This window comes from Tauraco erythrolophus, chromosome 1 (genome assembly GCF_009769465.1).
Source record: "Tauraco erythrolophus isolate bTauEry1 chromosome 1, bTauEry1.pri, whole genome shotgun sequence".
In the NCBI taxonomy this organism is placed as follows: Eukaryota; Metazoa; Chordata; class Aves; order Musophagiformes; family Musophagidae; genus Tauraco; species Tauraco erythrolophus.
This window is the reverse complement of record NC_141465.1, coordinates 88827016-88850529: the sequence shown is the minus strand read 5'-3', so window position 1 is coordinate 88850529 and position 23514 is coordinate 88827016. Positions and strand designations below refer to the sequence as shown.

The following is a 23514-nucleotide window of genomic DNA, read 5'->3' as shown; positions in this document are numbered from 1 at the left end:
TGAATTAAAAGGTATACAAAATGATCATCTATCAAACATTCACTTTATACATAAACATTTCTGAAACAGATTTACAGTATACAATTAGTTTATACAGCTTAAGCAACTCTTACAATGTCATTTCTCTCAAAATGAAAGCAACCAAAAGGTCTAAGATTTCGTTATAAGGTTCTTGGTCACCATTCAAATTTTAACTTTCTTGTTTGACACCGTTCATATCCGGGTCACCACATTTAACACTGCAGGGTTCGTTTAAGAAACTACACGTCATTCCATCTAACCGTATGCTGCCAAACCAGTTAACGTGCAAGAAAAGCTCATTAACTCCAACAGGTTTTTAAATACAATGTATCTACATTTTTCCCCAGAATGCTTTCGCTTCCTGAGCTAGACATAAAATACCTTAAAACAGGTTTAGACACAGATCTGAGACCCCGTAAGCAAACTACATTAGAATGCATAGAAGGGAAAAAAACCCACTCCACTTTTGGTAGCTCACACTACTATTTGTTTGCACTCTAAATATGTTTTAGGCGGATCTAATAATCCGTTGAATAAGGTAGCAAACTTAGTATTTCAATTGTCTAAACTATGTTATTGTGTATTGCTCTTGCCTTTTATGACTTTTATATAAAAGAACATGCATATTTCACAGCCTACTAAATACTCTTTACAATATCCATCCGGTCACATGGATGACTGGATTTACAAAAGTTATTGTCTGCAACAGAAGCATGTGATTTCAGTGTTTTGTTTTTTTTTTTTTTAAATCAAAACTGATCGTGTTTTCTATCTAAATCAAAGGAGGATAGCAGATTAAAACTGGTATTTTGCAGATACATTTCAAGGTTTTAATTGCATTTTTAATTTCCATAAAAGCTTGAGGTCACTGTCAATGAAAAAGAAAAAATCTAAACCAGAAACTAGATTTTTTTTGTTTAGATGAAAATGGGGTTTGGAGCTATCCATGATTTCTGTTTTTCAATCTGGATTTCATAAATAATTTTTAAATGAAAAATTAATTTTCTAATCAAACAATTAAGTAACTTACAGTAAAAACTATAGTATTAAAGAAGCTTATACAGTAAGTTGCAGTATGGTAAGCTTGGGTTTAAGGTGCTATTCCATCCACCCTGAAGTCTTTTATGGACTTTACCATGTGGGCATCATGTCCGGGAACCAGACTCTACCGAGATGCTTTGAAACTTCCCAATGAATCTGCTCTAAGCTGTATTTCTGATCAGGAATCAAAACTTCCTCCATAATAGAAAGCTGAGAGAGACGACCGCCACACATCTTCACGAACTCAACAAAGGCACTGCAAGAGACTTCACATTCTCCTAGGCCAACGGCTGACAGATACTTGCAACGTTCTGCAATACGGATCAGCTCCTCATCCAGCGGCCGCAAGCCATTGGCGCACACCACCAGTTCAACTAGCCGAGGACATGTCATCCCAACGCGACCAAGTACGTCTTTGCTTACGGATCTTCCAAAGTAAAGGTGAGTGACAGGTATTTCGTAACGAAAGAACGGGTCAAACTCTTCTTCGTACAAGAAAAAGTACATGACTAAATTTACTTTAGGAGAATGTTTGATGAAAGCGTCCCAGCTGCTCTTCTGAATGGTGTGGAACTGAGTCTGCCCAGGGTTTTCGCTGACAACATCAATGCGCAAGTGTTCTAGCCTGACATGTTTTTCAGAAGACAAAGCAAGCAGAAGCTCATCGCTCAGCAGGTGGTAGTTCAACGCCAGTTCACGTAAACCGTGACACTGGTCGGCCACGCAAAGGATACCTGGGAAAAGAGAACGTTATGGAAGGGGTTACACAGATAAACACACTGATAACTGAAGAAGAAACTTATGTCAAGAGGGTGCGAAGACCATGTATTTCAACATGCCATCAAGACAGAACCATCAAACCAAAATTGTACCGGACAATCAGAAGGTGAATCTTTTTCAAATAAGGCATGTCTTTGTACCTACGCGGTAAGATACACATCTGTTGTGCAAATGCATTGCTGTTTTGCCGGGGAAACATCAGGAAGGTACCACGTTGCATTGTATGCTTTCCTGCGCGAGTTGATTCTCATGTGACAAACATATAAAAAGCACACTCTGGCTGTTCTGCCCTCTCAAATTCATTTTTGGAAAAGGGGCTTACTCATAATAAAGAGTATTTCCCTGGCCTGCTCTGCAAGAAGTGCTGTCCCCCTCTGTGGCTGACAAAGCAGCCATGAATAAAATCTGTCACCTGAGGAAAGCAAACATAAAACAAATGCTAGATTTTAATTAAACAGAGAAGTTGCTGCTGTCAGTATTTGTTCTTTCTAGGAAAGTATAAATATTTAAATTTGGAAAAGCAACAGCAAAAAGAGGGAAAACACAAACTTGAGAGCTGTAATTCCTAGAACAGTGATTTTCAGACTCTGCCTTATATTGATTCATTAAACCTGCCGCTCATGGAAGACAAAGACATTAACAAGAAGAATTCAATACAGTCTATAAGGTTTCCACTCATCCTATTTGCAGATAGATAGATCTTGCTCCATCCCTGGAGACATTCAAGGCCAGGTTGGACAAGGCCCTGAGCAACCTGATCTAGTTGGAGATATCCCTGTTCCTTGCAGGGGGGTTGGACTAGATGACCTTTGAAGGTCCCTTCCAGCCCTAATCATTCTATGATTCTATGACACAAGCAGTGGTACCACACTGGTAACAGTACTGAAAAAAAAAAAGGCACTAAAAAAGAGCATACAGTCCTCTGCATTTCATGTGACCCAGAAAACTGCGTGAAATTCAGGATATGGTCTTTCCATTAATAGACGAGATGAGAACATAGCATTTACTATGGAATTGAAAACCCTGAGCTCAATACACTACAGCTTTGAAGCAACTGGAAGAAATACTGCAAGACAGCAGTTATTTTAAGATGCACTTTTTAAACCCAAAAGGGAAGTGTATGCTGAGCCTAAAATCACTTTCTTAAAAAAGATTATTGTAAAAATATTGCACGAATGTATACACCAAAACAGTATACATCTTCCACCTGAGTATCCACAGGAACACATACGTCAGAAGTTCTTCCAACTATATCAAATACTGTCATTTCCAATATAAAAAGTTTGGTAGATAAATAAAAAAAAAAAGTAGCATTCAGGTAAACAGAATTTTAACCCAACACTTATTGCAACTATTTCCTGTAAAAGCAGTTTATATATGTAAGCATATTCATTATTTCATTCGAGGAGGAGGGGATGGGATCCAAGATGAAGTGAAAACACAGATTTTTATATTTTTTTTAAAGATCGGAGTACAAAATCAGAACAACTAAATACAACTACAAACTTCTGTGTATCTTCTACACATTCCAGAGATCCTTTCCTGTCCTTAAATCATAACGAAGTTACTCTTACAGCAATACTCCTGCAACAGCTACTATGTCCACTCCCTTTAAGAAGACTCAGGCATGAGCTCCACAATACTGAGGTCTGTTGACACATGAAATATTTTAAACAGTTTCAAGATTCATATACATTGTGTCATCATTACACAGTTTCAGAAAACAACTCGCTACAAATTTAGCATCCAAACCAGCCTGTTTGATCCACACTGCCATCCTTCCACCAATAGTATTTATTAAGTTACTGACTAGTTCAATGCAAAAAGGGAAGAACTGGGGTTCAATTTGCTGCGATCTTTTATGGGTCTAGGACTGGAAGGCCACATCACATGCTGGCAATGAAATTACATACCCTCCATATAGAACTGACAGCAACTGGAGGGCCTGCCTGGAGCCCATGCTGCAAGTGGCACGTTACAGAACGTGCCCAGGCACTGCATAAACATTCGTGTCACCAAGAGGTGAATCAGTCTGATACCATACAGCACGGGTTTGTGTCAAAAAAAAATCCCTCTACTGAGCTGCTGATGCAGACACAGCCTACATCCACTCTTCTCTCCCTACCCCCATCCAAAGAGAAGCGACCTTCCTACCCGCAAAGCAGAGCAGAAACAGCCTTTACAGAACTGCTTTGTTTCCTCCGTTCCCATAGCTAATATTTCAGATAATGAACAACAGCACATCAATCCAGATTTAAAAATAACCATTAATTTGTTTTACAAGGTACTGTTGCAGTTCTAATGCAAGTTGAAGTTCAGAGGGGAAAGAAACAGCAAGCAGAAGAAACTTCAGATATGCTCGCAAAGATTAGAAATACACCGCTGTCTTTGTTTCTCCAGCCCAAACCCAAACGCGCCTCTTTATCTTTGTGCAGTAATTTAGGGATTATTCAGAGCAATCTTTGAAGCCATTCGAAGTTGATATCAATCTTTTCCCTTTATTCCTGCAGTAGTGGAGTCTCTCTTGCACTACATGCATTATTCTTCTCTGCCTTTCACTAACAAATTTCTTGAGAGCTAATCTAGTAACGGAAATTTGCCCCTCTCCCCTGGCAATTGGGAGGCATGTTATACCATTTTAAGTGCATCTATAAGTAATTAGTTTTGCATAACTCATGGCCCCTTTGTTAAAAGCTTTACAAAGCCTGCTAATTATAATATTCCCATTAGAAAAAAAAGAAATCCAGTAAGTCTCAGTGCTCAAAGTATCTCATTTTCTGTCATTTTTGCAGCCTGCGTGCTCTGAAGTCAGCTATGCACATACCAGCTCCTTTCTTTTGTTCCATTTTTTTCTCCTTCTCAAGGCACACCCATACCTGAATTGAGCAATCAAATTCTCCTGCCGTTTGCTTAGCACTCTGTGGTTTTGTCACTAATGCATGTGATCCCATTCTATTCACCTCCACTCCATGAAGGACAACAGTAGTTGTGCTCCTCCTTCCTTAAACAGGCGTTGCCGTTGCTTACCCATTGTTCCTTTAAGTTAAAGAATTGTACAAGATACATCAAACAGAATACACCAGTCAAACAACTCCGTAAACCCATGCCCCTCTCCCAAATTATCAAGTGTATGATGTTGCATAAAACCTTCCAGCAAGGATTAGCCACAAGCCAGCACAGCCTGCCAGAGCTGACAGGTTGCTCTTGGACCCAAGTCCAAGGAAATTACTCTCTTTGCTCAGCTACAAATTGCTGCTGGGAGCCTGTTCCTCCTGAAAGACTCATTATGGCTCCTGGAATTCTCAGACACAATGATTCTCAGACAAAATTTTACATCAGAAAAAAAAAAAACAGTCACTCAAGCTAAATTAAACAAGCCCCCATCTACAACTACAAAGCTTTGTAGGAAATAACATTCCAGTTAACACACTGGTGAACGCTTTGCTGGACAAATCTGCTCCAAAACAAACCCGCGTTTTCAGGACTTCTTTATACAAAACCAAACACGAGGTTTTGTCTGAGAGCTACACCTGCAAGAGGTATGAAGTTTGCGCTTTGTTATCACTGCAGCAACACGCCCTCTGCTACAGTATCGTTTTCCCCACATACTAGGAGTGCTGCTGGTGAATTTTACATATAATATACCTAATATTTACGGTTGCAATATATTTGCATGAAGAAAGCTATGGTGACTACAGCAGTTTCTCCTTACCCTCATGTCGGAGTGCAGATCCTTGAAGAGACTGCACGAAGAAAATCCTGTGTAAATAAGGACTGGAGCTCGAAAGTTAGGCCTCAGGGGCAGAATGCCCTTGAAGTTAAGGATAAGAAAACTATGCAGTATGATAAGGGAGTAGTGTTTGCTTAGAGCAGAGCTTCGCTAGGCGGGTGTCTGTTTGAAATAAGCTGTTAAATATGACAAGCATATGTATCATCCAATAATGGTGTAGAAAAGGTGTGGTCTCAGGATTATTGGCAAATACTGCCTATATAAGCAATAAGAACTGCGCAATAAACGAGACTTCCTGCAGCTAACTCATATTGAGTCGTCTCAGTACTTCTCCAAATCCCTTCTCCGCATTATGGCGCCCGAACAGGGACGGGAAAAAATGAGCTGGACTCATCGTTTCACTCGGGACATTTATTACTTGTTTTGAACGAGTGTTATTTTAGCGGAGAAGGGACGGCGACCTCAGGCGGCCCATCGGGGAAAGCCGGGCGGATCTACCCAGGCGGCCTATACAGGAAAGCCGACGATCCGCAGGATCCATTAAGGCGGCCCATCGGGGAAAGCCGTGCAGATCTACATACAGGCGGCCTATAGGGGAAAGCCGGAAGATCTGTAGGATCCACTGTCGCGGTAAGACGATGGAACGGGACGTTGCATTGTCGTTGTTGGGAAGCTTCTTAGAGAAGCGTGGATTAAAACTTGGAAAAAGATATTGGCCCCCCCTGATTGCAGGGGGGTATGCAAAAGATATTATCGGGAAACACGAAGAATTAGGAATCAAAGGAAAGAAGAAGTAAGCGACTGGAAAAAAAAAAAAAAAAAAAAAAAAAAAAAAAAAAAAATAAGCGACAACTGCCTCAACAGGAGGAGGTAAGCGACTGGGAACAATGGGAAGCATGGCTTTAACAGAACATAAGTCTGTAGTTAAAGTGCTGACAAAGTGCTAGAGAAACCAGCACTATTAACAGTTCTGACTTGATAAAACTCCCGGTACTCCTGGTTTGGGTATCAGCCCATGTACCGGAGGCAAGCTCTTCAAATATATACATGACAAGGACTTGGGATACTATAGACGTTAAACTTTGGTGTGCAGCCACCTGTGGGGATGCTGCTGGCCTGGAAAAGTCATCATCGAATCTTTTGATCCAGGGCCCCGAACGACAGACAGACTTATTTCTTTCCCCCTCTTCCAACGAAGTCGGTACACCGGCACTCCCGCGCCGCACCGCCCACCGCGCCCGGCGGCGCCCCGGGAACGCCGCCGCTGCTGCTGCTGCCGGCCGGGGCCGCGGGCGGCGTTTGCCTCGGCGCTGCCGCCCGTGCGCGGAGCGAGTCGCGGCTGGACGGGACGGAGACGCGCGGCGGGCCCCGCTGCGCCGGTTCGTTCGCAGCTGATGGTCCCTCGGCGGGAGGGGGCGGCGGCGGTTACGGAGCGCGAGCGGCCGGAGCTGCGGCAACAACAACAACAGCAACAACAAGGGGGGGGCCGGCACAGGGCCGCTGGGTCGTCATCGCCACCCCGCCCCCCCGCCCGGCTGAGGCGAGGGAGGGCTGACCCCCCCCCCGCCGCTGCTGCCCCCCCACCTGCCGGCCGCGCCTGGCGAGCGGCCGCTTGGCCCCGCCCCCCCGCCCGGCTGAGGCCCGGGGCCCAGGTTGTACCGAGAGACAGCGCATCGTAACTTGGATCATCTCGATCGGCATTGCGGGAAATAACTAATCCTTTTCTGTTCCAGCAATTTGAACAGTTAATATCAGTGTTGCAAAACCGTAAACATGCACATTCCATTGTACATCTGCGAGCGCACACCACGCTGCCAGGGCCTATAGCAGAAGGGAACAGGCGAGCTGAGCCTCTCACGAGTGCAGCTCTGGTACCAAACTCGCTCATGCAGGCAAACATCTTGCATGACTTCTACCATCAGAATGCTAACGCCATTAGGTGACAATTTGGTATAACAACAGAGCAAGCCCGCTCAATCGTACAATTGTGTAGTACCTGTCAAAATACGATCGTGCCACCAGTGAATGGTGTTAATCCTCGTGGTTTACGCTCGCAGGAACTTTTGGCATACACTTCGTATCAGACATATGTATTTTTGTCATCATAAGATATTGAGCATGTTATTGGTATTCCTTACAATCCTACTGGGCAACTGATCATAGAATACGCACATGGTACTTTGGAGAATATGCTTTTAAAACAAGAATGATGGGGAAATATCCCAATTGAACGATAGCTAAAGTGTTATAGGTGTTAAATCTCTTAAATTGAGAGCTAAATATTTTGGGATGAATAAAATGTCACACATGTCAAAATCAGGCACAGGCAGGGTTACAGCAAGTGGCTTTCCAACAACTGACTGAATTGGCTAAGAGAGCATTAAGACGTGTCCCTGATTTTGGGGACAGGGGAGGCTTCCTCTGCTTCCATTCGGCAGGGAGCACAGGAACCTTATGAGCATTTTTTTTTTTTCTTTGATCAGCTACAAATGGCAGTTCAGAGATAAACAGAAAATCCGGCTACTGCAGATGTGTTGGTATTCCAGTTAGCCATTGAAAATGCTAACACAGACTGCCAACAAGCTCTTGATCTTATCGGAAATCGGAAAAAAAAAAAAAAAAAAAAAAAAAAAAAAAAAAAAAAAAAAAGAAGAAAAAAAAAAAAAAAAGCCAAACAAACAAACAAACCACCAAAATGCTTGTAACTGCTTCTGCAGGGCTATAATAGAGCTTAGGAGGGTATTCCTTCGCATATAAGGGGATATCCATGTACTATAGGGACTTTAAGAATGTATTTCCCTAACACCACCATGAACTTAAGTCATAGATACACCCAGAATAGCTGCAGCACGCATGCTTATGATAGCTAGTGCAATTCCAGAGCAGAATTTTGGGAACCAGCTAAAATCATTGCAGCTTCAATATTTGCACCAGGAGTTGGAGTGGCACAGGTGTTAACTACACTGAATAAGTTGGCTTGTTGGCTTGCAAAACAAACTAATGCTACAGCTTCTGCTTTATCAATGCTCTTAATTGACAGGATGGTTAAAATCTTTAGTAAAGCAGGCATTATATTGCTAGTAGTTCTTCTATGCATAGTAATAATCACCCCCTGCCTATTGTCACGCTCCCAGCGAACGGTACAGAGTACGGTTCATCAAGTAATGGTCATAGAAAAACAAAAAAGGGGAATTGTGGCATCATACACACAGTTACAGTTGGGGTTTGACCTTGATGATTTAAGCCTGTGCTCTTTTCTGAAGTTGGGAAACACCGATAACGAGGGTGAGAAAGAGAAGGGAGTGTGAACAGCTGGTGCAGGGAGTGTGAGAAGTTGACATGGGGAGTTTGGGAAGTTGATATAGAGTGTGTGAGAAAATGATGTTTAGTTTAGCAAGTAAAAAATAGCTCCTTTTTAGGCATAGCCAATAATAAAGTTAAAATAGGTGCGTGCACTATTGTTTGTACCAAATCACAGCTAGGTAAGGGCCGCGTGGACACATCGTGGCTAGAGTAATAATCTATAAAAGCTGCCTGTATAACAACAATAAAGGCCACTCTGCTATCACAAAAGAATTTTGGACACAGACAGTCACAGCTGCACAGCCTCCTTTAACAGTAATCATTGATGGGGAGGCTTTTCTGGCCTAGTTTACACAGGGGCTGATGTATCTATAGTGAAAAATCCTGACTGGCCGCCCTCTCGGCCTCTGATACAAGCCCTGGCAGCTGTGATCAGAGTAGGTGGAACACAGATCCCACAGCAGAGTGCACAGACCTTGTTAGCAGTAGGCCCAGGTAACAAACAAGCTATTTTGAAACCATATGTTTTTGATGTCCCATATACATTATGAGGTTGGGCTTTGTTGAATCACTGGAATGTGAGGCTAACCTCAAATTTTTAGCACGTCACTGATGTCCAGCCCTGACTCAAGCTGGCAAGCCGGTCTGGGTCGATCAGTGGCCATTAAAAAGCGAGCGGCTGGAGTGAGCTCAAAAATTAGTCGACGAACAGCTCAAATTAGGACATATAATTCTCTCCACTAGCCCATAGAATACTCCAAATGTTATCTCAAAGAAATCAGGAAAGTGGAGATTTATGTTAAAAGATTTAAGAGCTATTAATGCAATCATTTCACCAATGGGTGCTTTACAACCGGGTGTACCAAATCCTACTATGATTCCAGAATGTTAGCATTTGATGGTGATTGATTTAAAAGATTGGGTTATTTCACCTTTTTACTTTTTATTTATTTACACCCTAACGATTGTCCTAGATTTGCCTTTTCAGTTCTAGTGCTTAACAATGAACGACCCACGCAACAATATCATTGGATTGTACTGCTTCAAGGAATGATGAATAGTCCTACAGTTTGTCAATTGGTGGTAGATGATGCTCTCTGTCAGGTCAGACAGCAGATCAGGCTCAGCAGATTGCAGGTGCCTGCCCTGACCGTCAACATATTGTGCCTTCAAATACTCCAGCAGGAGTAAATCTAACAGGTTTATGTGCCAATGAATTATGGCAAACTGATATTACTTATATTCAATCATTTAATCGATCTAAATATGTGCATGTAACTGTTGATATGTTTTCTGCCGTTGTTGTTGCTACTGCTCACACTGAAGAAAACCATGGGAGTACCAAAGAAAATTGGGACAGACAGTGATCCAGTAGGGTGCCTTCTTACAGGATTGGGGAGTGACTCACACTACCAGTATCCCTCATTCACCTATGGGACAAGTGGTTATTGAATGAATTCATTTAACATCAAAACAAATACCTAAAAAAAAAAAAAAAAAAAAAAAAAAAAAAAAAAAAAAAAAAAAAAAAAAAAAAAAAAAAAAAAGGGGCAGTCTTCCGTATATTTCCCCACAAGAGTTAAATTTATTAGGATCAAAATTTGTAGGTAGTGCCAGCAACAACCACGTTACACAAACATGTTGTTTTAATCTAAGTGACCATGGTGAGTCCATCCACGAACAATTGCAATGGCTTGGAGAGCATTTGGGGAGAATTGTGGTAGAGGATTGTATATTGATATGTAAACTGTCTTTATGTTTCTTATGATTTAGTATATTACGTGTGTGAAAGTTGTTTGTATATATTGCTTGTATATATGCTTTGTGTGTTTTTTCCAATCAGAAGTGAGCTACTGGAAGGAGAAGCATTAACTGGTACCGAATTAATGACAGAAGAATTACAAACTAGACTTAGTTGTGAGCACGTAACTTTGAAAAAGGAAGCTAGGAGAAATATGTTACAACTTAAAAAATCCACTGTTGGCCAGCAGAGCACATACCTGGCGGCCTTGTTGCACGCACTGGCCACGTGTGCGGCAACGCCGTGTCAGTACCTTTGTCATAGACTCTGTTGAGGGTGTAAAAGGGATGGCTCAGAGCGGAGCGGAAGGAGGCTGCAGAGCACACTGTGTGGATAAACAGGGGACGCCCTGAAGGTGCCGTGCCTGCCTCTCTTCTCTGCGATGACCCTGCCGACTGACACCCTCCTGCTCAGTGGAATCTTGGATATAGTGGAAATAGTAAAGCCCTCAGAAAGGGAAGTAGTATGCTAGAAACTGCTTTTGCAAGGCTGTACCAAAACAACATGCTAGTAACTGGGGTTAACAGTCTCGTGCACAGGATTTTCTTCGTGCAAGAAAAGAAAGGGGGATTTGTCGGAGTGCAGATCCTTGAAGAGACTGCACGAAGAAAATCCTGTGTAAATAAGGACTGGAGCTCGAAAGTTAGGCCTCAGGGGCAGAATGCCCTTGAAGTTAAGGATAAGAAAACTATGCAGTATGATAAGGGAGTAGTGTTTGCTTAGAGCAGAGCTTCGCTAGGCGGGTGTCTGTTTGAAATAAGCTGTTAAATATGACAAGCATATGTATCATCCAATAATGGTGTAGAAAAGGTGTGGTCTCAGGATTATTGGCAAATACTGCCTATATAAGCAATAAGAACTGCGCAATAAACGAGACTTCCTGCAGCTAACTCATATTGAGTCGTCTCAGTACTTCTCCAAATCCCTTCTCCGCACCCTCAGAACGTAACTGATTTATAATTCCTCTTCCCTTGCTTAGTGAAAAACTGTTAAGTTGATGGGCTGTGAATCAATCCTGAACTTGCTGTGCATTTCATAAATCTTCCACAAGCATTAAATTCTAAGAACTTCAACAATCTTGAGCGATTTCGTTCTGATAAAAGCTGGCTTCACTCTTGCTGCAAACACAGAGTGTTAATGAAGCACTCGGTAATCGCAGAAGTTCTGCACAGCTCAGTCTCATCTCCCCTTTGTTGATGCTGCCTGCACTTATTCTCCAGCAAAAGATTAAACTGCTTTCTTTCGGAGTGACTGAACCAGCGCCTTCATAATCCACGACATTGCAATACTCAAAACTCATACGTAATGAGCTGCGGAAAAGGAACTCATGTTCCAAAAAGCTTAATTACACTGGAATACTTAAATAGTCATTGCAGAAGTAGTGCACCATCAAGTCGATACGTAACTCTTCTGATGTTCCACAAGAGATTAGTTGTTTGTCCAGAACAAACATACACTATTTCATAATTAGCTCAGTAGTCACTCTGCAAGTGGCCGGATGGATGGATTGACAGCCAGCTGAATTTTATTGAGTGACAGTTGCTGTAGATGCCACATTCATCCTCACTCTCACATCATCACCCCTATTTTTTTAGAATTTTACTGGCTTCAGACAGAATTTAACGCGTACATTTAAAAAAATAAACCAAACACAAAACACAGTAGCTTACCAGCTGGAGAAACATGGGGACAACTGCTCATTTTTAACAGTTTGAGCGTGTCACTGTTGTTAGCCACTAGCACTTTGAGAGATGGATCATCTACCGGTGTATCATCAATCTTAAGTGACGAGAGGGATTTGGAGTTTACGAACACCACTGTCAGTGCAGAAATAAAGTGAGACTGGAAGGGAAAAAGAAAAAAGTTTAAATGAAACGGTAGTATCTCAAAGAAAAGTCTCAATGGTTTTACACTGTACACAGCACTCCTAGTTTTCTTTTAAACAGCATGTTCTGAAAAAGCATTCTTTTGATATTGCATAATTAAAAATTAATACTAAAATTGACATATTTTTGAGTAGAGGAAGTATAATCACTTTTTGCTATTAGTTTATGTACTCGGTAAATCAGAATCTCTAAACATAAGCCAAGAATCTGACCCAGGACCATCCACTACGCAAACTTAAACCTGTAGGAAGACCACAAGCAAAGAGAAAGCCTAGAAGCCCTAATTTTGAGGATAGTTTGCAAGTCGCCCTCTCAAAGAAGCATCTTCTAGAACAGGAATTCCCACGTGGTGAGTTGTGCTGCACTGGCAAAATGCAAACACAGTCAAGAGCAGCAACCCCGTCCTGCTAAGATGTGTCCGAAGCCAAACGGTACCACTGTCAAGGAGCAGGTGATCAATTAATTACCAACTAAGTAGCACAGATAATGCAGGTCCAAAAATGCTCCTCAGCATTTTTTTGTAACCACTGAAACTTACCAGTAAAAACAGAGCCCAGGACACCTTAACTTGAGAGACACAGGCTAAGGAGCAGATAGAGCAGTGCTTGTAGAAATCATTGGTGGTATGAAAGAAGTGAATAATTAGCTTATCTCCATGATTTCTTACAAGATCAACTGAATAGAAGAGTTAAAAAAAGTACTTCTGCTCTGCACTACATGAAGTATCCCACAAAATCACCTGCTACTGTGATTTCAGTACTGTTTCAACGCTGAGCCACAGGCACACATAGACTCCTGAATACAGTTACATGAGAGAAGGTTTGGCAGCAGTATTTGCTCATTTTTACGTGATGCGTAATTGTGATAATTACACAATTACATTCAGAGCAGGAATTAATATTTCCACATTAACATAAACTGTCTAAGTCAGTTCATGCAAATGGCAACACAAAGTTCAAATCAGAAGCATTTTGGCTTTAGGGACCACTCCCAACTATACTGACAATACACTGTTTATATACATTATTTACTAAAGAAATGGTGCTTTAATAATATTTCCACTGTGTATTCCTAAAGTGTTGGTATTCTGGTTTTATTCTCTGTATTTAGAACGTAATTCCCTCCACTAAGAAGGCTGTTAAACAGAAAGGGAAAGAAAGTTCGCCATGTTTACAAACCTAGGTAATTTGAAACCGTAGTTTGAAGAGCTAACGGAAGACAGGCAATATCTCAAAATGTAAAAGTTGGTGATTTAATGTCTTTTCAATACTGCCACATATGTAGCGTATACTACGATTCTTCAAAAGATTCATGTAGAATGTGCTCGGTGAAATGATGAGGCAACACAATGCTAAATGTGATTTACAAATATTTGCCAGATGTCACATTGTTTGAAATCAGAAGAGCACTGATAAAGATAATGCAAAGTAGTTCAGACTTTCTATACAGTCTGATAATAAAAAAAAAAAACACAACAACAAAATAAACCGTGCAGTGTTAACCATTTTCCAAATACGTTCAGCTTTGCCTGCTTCTCATCCAATGGGCCTGCTACTAATGGCTTCCCACAAGAACTTATCCATGGTCCAATTCAATTCTTTGGCTTCACTAGTGGTCTAAGAAAATTTAAAAACCATTGCTGATGGTTAACATATACTGGTGACAATATTATTGGAGTGGTAAGCATCAAAAGGCAAATTATGCCTAGAGTTGATTTTGGGTGCATTTTGAATATATTTTTTAAAGGCCACACATGAACCTGCTGGGAACAAAAAAAGGAAGCCTGTATTTTAGAGGCCTTGAAGCTGAATAAGACCATAGCATAAACGACTACAAGTAATTATTCAGCAAGCTGAATAGGACCATGACGTATCCCTCCAGTGAAAACTATGTAAACAGAGCTAAAACAGCATTCAGATTAAGAAATAAAACAACACCCAAGAGCCGAAGGGACAAAGTATTGCTAACACACTAAGACTGTGGCTTGTTCTCATTACATTCAGGTTTTCTTACAGTCACATCTCAAAGCACATCAGAAAAGGAAAAACCCATATGAGAACTAGTTAAAGATCTGGAAAGCCTCTTTGAAAGTTCAGGATTAAAAATACGTATTCGAGAGAACTACATGACGTGGCTGTGATCACTGCCAAGGATAATAATTGATAATCCCTCAGTAGCTAACCTTGCTTAAACCCTATAGCCTACTTCCTTTCCTGGGGCTGTCCCTAGTTCTTCCTTGTCCTTGTTGCCATCATCAGCAATGACGTCACTGAGATCCAGCTAATAGTCTAGTTGTGTCTGGCCCTTCACATACGTGTGGACTGGATTCAAGAATCAGAGACATCCAAGATGTCCCTGCCACAGAACAAGCAGCCCAGGTTACCCCAGCTGCTCTCCTGCTCCTCAGCAATAATACATTTCTACCTCACTAGCTGGAATTGTTTAGAAGCACTTAAGAGATTGGTTGTCTTCTAGATTAGATGCCTTCTAACAAAATACAATTTTTTTTGTAAACACACAAGGTAAAAATCTGACAGAAAATTTCAGAAATACAGTGCACTTCGCCTAAGAAGCTGACATCTGACTGTGTGACATGAAATATTGAAAGTCATGATCATATCACTTTCTAAAGAGAGTTCGAAGATAACATAATCCCTACAGCAAGTCCACATGGACAAAACTCTACCCCTCATTCAATTATAACTGTCTCCTAAACATCCCCCACAGTCTCACAGTACAATTAGGGACATGCATCGTCTCACCTCCTGACTTGCATCATGTTGCTCAGTTGAGCAATGACAGCAGTTGAGCATGAGGTCAGTAAGACAGGAGGACATGGAAGAATAAGGCCAGGACTAAAGTTCTCACACGATGCAGAGAATGAGGGAAACTTTGGTTATCCATCTTAGTATAACATCTCAGTCGTTAACAGAGCCCAGTAATCAAGTTTTCTTTACCATTCTTACAATAAAACCTTTTGTAAGGCTACAGAAATACTGTATCAACTACCGTAATATTTTGCTATAGAAAAATATACATATTAAAATACCTTTGGTAAATCCATGAAGCTTGGTCGGGCAGTTGAAATTAGCCCAAGTGTCTTCAGAGAGCAATTCACAAGCTGTGATAAAATATCACAAGCTGCTTCTGCAGATTCCTTGCTGCTGTCCACCTTAAAACAAAACAGATTTATTGTCCAGAAAACACTGCATCAAAACACACTCTTTACAAAAAAGCAGAGCAGAGTGTGTGTACTTGAACCTTTTTTTCACTTTAGGTTCTGAAATGTGATGTCAAAAAGAACCCACAAAACACCTCATTGGGAATACATCAGTGTTATTCTTTTCTCCCCCAAAAGTACATACCAATATCCAAGATAATTTGGTATAAATGTACCACTTTGGTAAAATTTAGCATGGTGAGGGGATCAGCTAAATAGTTTGTTCCAAGATAGTAAATCCACACCAAATAATAAGAAAGTGGAGGTTCATTTAGGTCCAGAGCCTACCCCACTTCTTTACATTCTTCCTTGTCAAAAGGCAGGAATTCTACAAGCCCTTTACTGTTATGAAAAAGCTGCTTCCCTTTATGATGACTCAGCACATACAACTGAGCTGCTGGAGAGTTAAGTGCATTATCGTTTCAACCTACATGACTGGGCTTTCATCACTGATACCACAACAGATATGCAATGGATACTCCGAAAAAAAAAACGTTCATTAGTCAGCTTGTTACACGACCGAATCACTTAATGTGCCTCCAATGGACTTCCTCCGACATGCAGACTGTGCTTTCCGAATAACCTCTCATATGCAGGAGGTGCGACAGCTTTACAGACCTACAGAACAGTAAAAACCCTGGTCACAAGATCAATTTTAAGTCTACCACAAGCCATGCTACCTCGTCAGCAACTAATCTAAGTCCAATGAATGCTCATTTTCTGCTCAAACACAAGCTGAAAAACCTCGATTTTCAACAATCCAATCTTTCTCTGCCTACAAAAGAAATTTCCAAGTTTTCAGCCTTGACAGAGTAACAGCCAGTGTTATATCCACTTCCTTGTGATTATCCTTGCTATTCCGTATTTCCAGCGATCTAGTGTTCATTCTGCAACACAGAAGGACAACTGAAGGAGCACATGTGAAAAATGACAGCGGTATCACCCTATCAGTGAAGGGCATCTGAAATCCTTCAAAAATATTTGATGCAAGGCAACGATGACTGGAGACAGACACTGGAAGGTGATTCTGATACTGCTATAAATTTTCTCTATTCAGACACTGATAAAAACCCTGTAAACCTTGTGATAACCAGTTTACATCTGATACTGGCATCAAGCGGTAGCGATACTCAGGCAGAGGTGCCCCAGCTGCGCTCTCGCTGATGATCCCTGTATCAAAACTGCCAGATCTCAGAAACAAACAACTAGTACGTCCACCTTGCTGGAGAAGTAATTTCCTTTTCAAATTTGTCACATAGCTGATGCGTATGCAGCCATGACTGTTTCACAGCACCCTTCCAAAACAGAGGGAAATGTAGGCCAATGTTAAAGGTTTTCATCTGCTGAAAATAATTCCATGATGGTAACATAGCCCATTCTGACCAAATGGTATTTCCCAGCCAAGCACAATCAGTAGATATACCATCCTGTGCAAACCCCATGTACTTTTTCAGTTAACTGAAATGCAGCTGTGCTGAGTAGATGCCACGCGTGGTTAATTCCATATAATTCAGTACTAAAACTGCTAGCTGCTTACTAGCAGTACTAAAGTCACTCTTTGTACGTTGTATGTTTTCTAACCACAAATACTAGATCCAACTCCCTACAGGATGTGAAATGAGGAAATGCCCAACTTATGCATCCTGATCAAACTCAGAGACAGATGTCCACATGTACAGTAGTATCAGAACTGAAGTATTTTTGCCTGCTCGTTGAGGCAAAAATTCTTAGCAGCTAAGATTCTACAAGAAGAAAGAAAAAACAAACAAATGAAAAATCTAACTCAATTAAGGCAATGAAAAGGTATGTTCAGAATTGTTATTCCACGTTTTGGCCCTGAAAATATATCCAAACAAATAAATGAACTTGGAGATAACCTCCATGTGTATATGTCCATTTAAAGAATTTATTTCTTCAGTATACTACGCCTGAAAACCAGGCTTACCACACTGAGAGCCACCATACTTCTTTCTAGATAAGTGACAATCCTAGTCACAAAACCAAGGCCTTTTCATAAGCCTTTCCTAACATTTAATCAACATTGTTGACTATCACTTATCATCATCAGTATTTTAATTACTGACACTAATTAAATATTTATGCTTTGATATTTATATAGATAAACTATCAAGACTGTCTCAAAAGTATCAGAGATATTCCATTAAAACATTCTAAAGAGAGTGCAGAAAAAAAAAAAAAGAACTAAGTTCAACAAATGCTTTTATTTTTATAAAATTACTTTTGAAAAGCCTATAAAATACACTACCTTGAAGCTCACATACTGCAGGTGATTGGAATGCCTCTTTATTATTTGCTTGATTAGTTCAGGATGCGTAGCCCTCAAGTACGACGTAGCAGGTTGATTCAGTTCGAACTCGAAACACCTCCAGAGATCAGGCATATGAAACACTTGGTTCCAGCTTCGGCAGACCTGTGACGCATGAGCACGATCCAGAAGGGGCAAGTACTGAAACACCTGCAGGATAATATCTTGAAGCAGGTTCGCCCAATCAGGACTCTGCACAACTCTGGTTTTCTCGGCTACAATCTTGTGTCTCTTGGATTCTTTCTCACTTGTCTCTTCAGATGAACTGCTGTTGGCCTCATTAGTTTTCCTTCCTCGTTTCATTCTACAAAAACAAAACAAAAAAAGTTTTCCATATATTTTGTAAGCGTAACAGAGCTGAGAAGAACAATATTAATAACAAACTCTGGAGGTGAAAAAGCATGTTTTCTGTAACCACACTTTTGCAGGGTTTTTTTCTCCCTCATAGGAAGGAAAAAAAAAGTAACAATTAATTTGGAGCAGTAGTCTAAAAATAACATTACCATCTAAAACAATATCTTTAATATTACTCCTTTAATCATTAACATAGCCAATCTACTTATAACAGTCACTCTCCTTTCAGCATTTCATTTCTGCATTTGAGAACACTTTGAATCTAATGTCTTTTACTGTTTTGTTGATTATCACTCTACTTTCCTACGAAAAGAAAGATATTCTAGATACTCTTCTAAACAATTTTGTCAACACTGACATTCACATTGCTGCCCCAGTCCTATTTACCAGAAACAACATTTGAAACTGTGGAAGACAAAAAAGTCAGGCAAGAAAGTAAATAATGAGTATATGCATGTTTACAGGCATCACATCTTGCAGATGTTGTATCTGCCCAATTAATTTTTATTCCCAGACAGGAAGAACCTTTCTTATTTATTTAAAAAAAAGGTTACTTCAATATGCATCTATTTTAAAACTGTATTCTGAAAAACATATTTCATTGAGAACACAGGTGTGCTTTTGTTTTTCCAACTACCTAGTAAACAGGGATTAAGAAAGATTTCCAGTAACAGTCTGAAAGTTTCAACCCACAAAAAAAGTTTACAGAAGAGTCAGCAATTTCTTAAAAATCATTAAATTCAGCAAGCATGAGCCAAAAGGTTATCTCACTCTCAGCAACATATACTTCTTCCATAGTGGTATCACTTACACAATTTCTACCTTACATTACATTATTAAAGAGGAAAAAAAACCTCACCACTACATAAATCTGAAATAAATCTAGCATTGGGTTTTGATCAAAGTGTGTTTGTTTGTACGTGCAAGCTTACCATTGAACTTAGCATCCATTCATTCATTTTTAAAAGCCTTAATGCAATGCACATCACGTCCTAAAGGACTATGAATGAGACCTCACACTAAACTACAATACACTCAATTCTAGTCTCTAAAAAGCCACAAGAACCTGGGGGTGGGGTGAACTTGTTATGTATAAGCATTCCCAAGCCCTCATGATTTCTGTTAAGATAAACACGGACTTCATATACAGTGAAATCATTCTAGTTTAAATTCAAGTACAATTACACATATAAGATTACCACATGCCCAGTCCATTTGGGACCTGGACAATTAACTTTCCCTACGTACTGCAACTAAGAAAAAGTTTATTAGCCTTCTTTTTTTTTTTTTAAAAAAAAAGTGTAATATGCTAGATATACAAGTGAAAAATTATACTGTTTATCATTCAATGCATCACAGATTATTTTCTCAAAGCCAGCATCTCCTTACCTATCTTTAAAACACTTTAATCCTATCTACTCACATGACAAAAGCAAGCTATCTCTTAAGGTCTGAAGCTATTCATAAAATGATGCAAACAAACCTGAACATCTGTCATGAACAGATGAACACAATTTGCCTCCTGATTTTTTACAATTTCATTTTTAATCCCAGTAGCACTTGGGGGCAAGCCGAAGATGAAAACATTACTGGGCAAAAATCTCTACTTGCTTCCTGAGAACTATTTACTGTGAGTTGCAGCTCATGACTATGAGACGATGCAAAACATGACAGCTGTGCAAAAATGGCCTTCCACACGAGACTGAGTTCTGTCCTGAGCCACTAACTTCATTGGTAGAGAACAAAAGCAAGAAAACTGAGGAGTGACTTAGAACCACCTGCAAAGAACAAAAAGATGAAGGAACTGGATTTTGCAACTGTGGAAACTGAGCAAATAAACTTAAAACTCATCAAGAATTAGATTAGCAAATCCACTGCAAACCTGTCATGTTTGTGTTTGAGATAACTACTAAGCATAGTCCAGTAATATTATTTGTGATAAGCTATTCTGAAATACAGCATTCCTTTAAACTTTAGGATAAAAAGATATTCCAAACAACTAGGTTATAAAGAGCAATCACCACACGCAAGCTCTTCACTTCTCTAATTTGAGACAGCATGTTTGATGTCTCTAAGCCTTTCCAAAGTCATCTTTTGTTCATCTGTAAAAAACTACACAAGGTAATCATTAGACTTGGCTCTCCAAGTGCTCCTTTACAGAGATCCTGCCATCCTGCCTCATCTATTGCTAATAAGCGTGCATAAATTTTCTAGTTAGGTAGGTTACTTTCAGCACTGCATTAGAGGGTCGAGTTCTGGATTTCCTCCCTTATCACATTATAGCAGCTACTGTGCACATACAACACAGCTGATTCACACATTCAGCACATTTACTAAATCTGATCTTTCAGACATGAGCACTAGATCTGGCTCAAAACTGTATGAATTTTTCAGCTGGAAAAATAACCTCTGAGACATGGCCGATAGAAGTGGACCAGGTCATCGACAGCCAACTTTCAAGTTGCACCTCTGAGCTAACTTTGATGCTTTCTAAGTAGTTAATACATGCTGGTTACAGATCAAAACCCACTCTTGAAGTTGTGGGGTACTATCCCAAGTTTTTCTAGACAGCCAATGAAGAAAAGAGACAATATGGCCATCGCTACAGCTACACTGATGATGAATTTCAGGTCACAGTCTTCCCAGAAAATAAGATGCTATGTGTTTTAAGTGCCATGGCTTGAAAAGTAGGGGATGGGAAAAGACATCTCCAGACAATTTTTTTGTTACTGACATCAGATGCTCCTGTAATTGGAGAGTAATCATGAGTTGTCAAAAATACTTCCTTGTGGAACTTCTTCCAGAGAGAAAAAAAGCCTAACCCCAAGATTAAGAAATATTATTTTAAGAATTAGTAACTGTTTTGTCATCTAATTCCTAATAAATTTGTTCATCTAATTTTTGTCAATTTCTTTCAGAATTTAAAGTATTTGAATAGCTTTTTAAAACCACAACTGGTTTCAACCTCTTAACATGCCTAACAATAAAACAAATACAAAACTGAAAGAATGTATAAGTTTGAATAAACTACAGAAGTTCGCATAGTCATCTAAAACTTATTTATATAAAAAAATAAGGCCACTTAAGAAAGTAAATCTTTCTGCAGATTTAACACAGGAACAGGCAAATGCAATTAGGCAGCTCAGTTCACTTTGGCTTATGCAACTGATAGTCTAAAGATCTAACTATTTTAAATCCATGGCCAACAGAAATTACTTCAACGAGGAAGACACTGAGGCAAAATCCCATGCTAGCATATTACTGTATAGGTACAACCTATTTTTTAAACAATGATGGCTTATCACTTCTCACAATGCTTGCACCATCAGTCTTGCCTTTAACTCACTCTGGCATACTCAGGACACAGTTATCACTGATCAGTTTTTCCAAATAGCAGCTATAATCAACTTGGCTTTAAAATCTAAGATCTTGACAGAAAGAGGGGGAAAAAAAAACCCACAAAACAACAAAAATACCGAACTCTACCAGCACAGAAAGATGAGTGAAATCAGGATGCCTTACTCCTTAAGATTTTCCCAACAAACCTATTATAACAACTTGTTTCCGATCTCGGCGTTCTGAACTCTGCATCTGGGCGCAACCCACGCTATCTTGTTTGCAATACAGTCATGTTGAACCATAATCACATAGTTCGGTCATCAAGCCAGAGGAGGAGGAGCAAAGCACATGCTTAACATTGTTTTTATTGCTGAGTAAGGTGCAGACGGAACACAATGGCAGCTAAAACAAAAAACCTGAACAACTGCACACGGCTGCTTACATCCTGCTAATAACGCCTGCCCATGAACGAGCCGAACTGAGCTCGTCGCGTTGCTTACACCTGAAGTAAGGCTCTTCCAGAAAAAAAAAAACGGAGTGCGTGCGCCAACAGGAGGAGCGGACTGAAAGAGGGGGCGACCCAGACACAAGCCTAACCCCCAATCTCCGCGAACAACGAGCTCTGCTGACAATAATGCCAGGCGTGCAATTTATGTCTGTTATTAAGAGGCGGCTGCGAGGCGGCGATACTCTGTGAATGCAGAGGGTCGGTTTGAAGCTCCGCTACTCCCACAGAAGCTTCACCTCCGGGTCGGCTCCTTCCGGCCCAGCCCCAGCCCCAGCCCCAGCCCCAGCCCGGGGCGCGGCGCCGCGGGGCTCTGACAGACCGCGGGGCTCTGACAGACCGCGGGGCTCTGACAGACCGCGGGCGGCGCCGCCCCCGCTGCTCCGACCCCCTCCTCCTCCTCCTTCTCCTCCTCCTCCTCCCTCCATCGGCAGGGCAACCGGGGTCCAGACGACGATCCTGCTGCGCCGCCACCACCGCCCACCCGCTTCCAGTCCCTTCACCTGGCGGCTCCCTGCTGCGTTTCGCATTAACCGGGACTCGGGCCACGCTGGTGCCTCCGCTCCGGCCACATCGGCTCTCTCCACCGAAATCGACCCCAGCGCCTCCTTCTCCCAGCTGTCCGCCCGGCCCGGCCCAGCCTGCACCGCCGCTTCCCTCCCGCTCTGTTTACTTCCCAGCAGCGGAAGCGACGCAAAGCAGCCAAAATGGCGGCGGGCGGGCTGCGAGGCGCCGCGCCCCCTCCCCTCCCTCCCCCCCTCCCCGCTCCCTCGCGCGCTCTCGCGCGGCAGACCTCGGCGGGAGGCGGCGCCAGCCGGGAGGAAGGTGGGCGCGCGCCCCGGGGGCGGAGCTTCCCGCCGCAATGGCGGCGGCGGGGCCGTTACTGGGGGGCGGTGGGGCCCTTGGCGACCCGTGAGGTGCGGTCCCGTCCCGTCCCGTCCCGCTGAGGGCAGCGGGTGCCGAGGGACAGGCGGTTCTTCCTCCTCCCGCCTCCCTGAGGCTCGGCCGAGGCTCCGCGCTAGCCGCCTCCTACCGTGGCGTGCGCTGCATCAGCGGGCCGCTGCGGCGGGCGGGCCGCCGGCCTCGCCCCCTCGGGAGGCCAGGCCCGAGCGGGCTGGAGGCGTCCCGGGCGGGTGCTCGGCGGCCGAGAAAGGCAGGGGTGAAGTCTAGGGAAAGATACCGGGGGTCATACTGGCAGAGGAGCTAGA

The 23514-nt window shown here is 41.7% G+C and overlaps 1 protein-coding gene across 1 annotated transcript; it reads right to left on the bottom strand.

The window, feature by feature from the left end:
• Nucleotides 1–1001: 1001 nt before the first annotated feature.
• On the bottom strand, nucleotides 1002–22952 carry FBXL3 (F-box and leucine rich repeat protein 3). The gene is made up of 5 exons (XM_086620195.1): nucleotides 22810–22952; nucleotides 18049–18412; nucleotides 15612–15734; nucleotides 12347–12518; nucleotides 1002–1796 (listed from the first exon to the last, which is right to left on the bottom strand). Exons 2-5 carry the CDS (start codon nucleotides 18409–18411, stop codon nucleotides 1153–1155), a joined length of 1302 nt encoding a protein of 433 aa, XP_086476321.1. The 5' UTR covers nucleotide 18412; nucleotides 22810–22952; the 3' UTR covers nucleotides 1002–1152.
• Nucleotides 22953–23514: the final 562 nt, after the last annotated feature.

What these genes read in the sequence shown, in the direction of transcription:
- FBXL3 (XM_086620195.1), bottom strand. Translation starts at nt 18,411, where the DNA reads ATGAAACGAGGAAGGAAAACTAATGAGGCCAACAGCAGTTCATCTGAA. An exon ending in GCTTCATGGATTTACCAAAG is followed by an intron (nt 12,519 to 15,611) that starts GTATTTTAATAT and finishes TTTCCCTTCCAG; the next exon opens with TCTCACTTTATTTCTGCACT. An exon ending in TCCCCATGTTTCTCCAGCTG is followed by an intron (nt 1,797 to 12,346) that starts GTAAGCTACTGT and finishes CTCTTTTCCCAG; the next exon opens with GTATCCTTTGCGTGGCCGAC.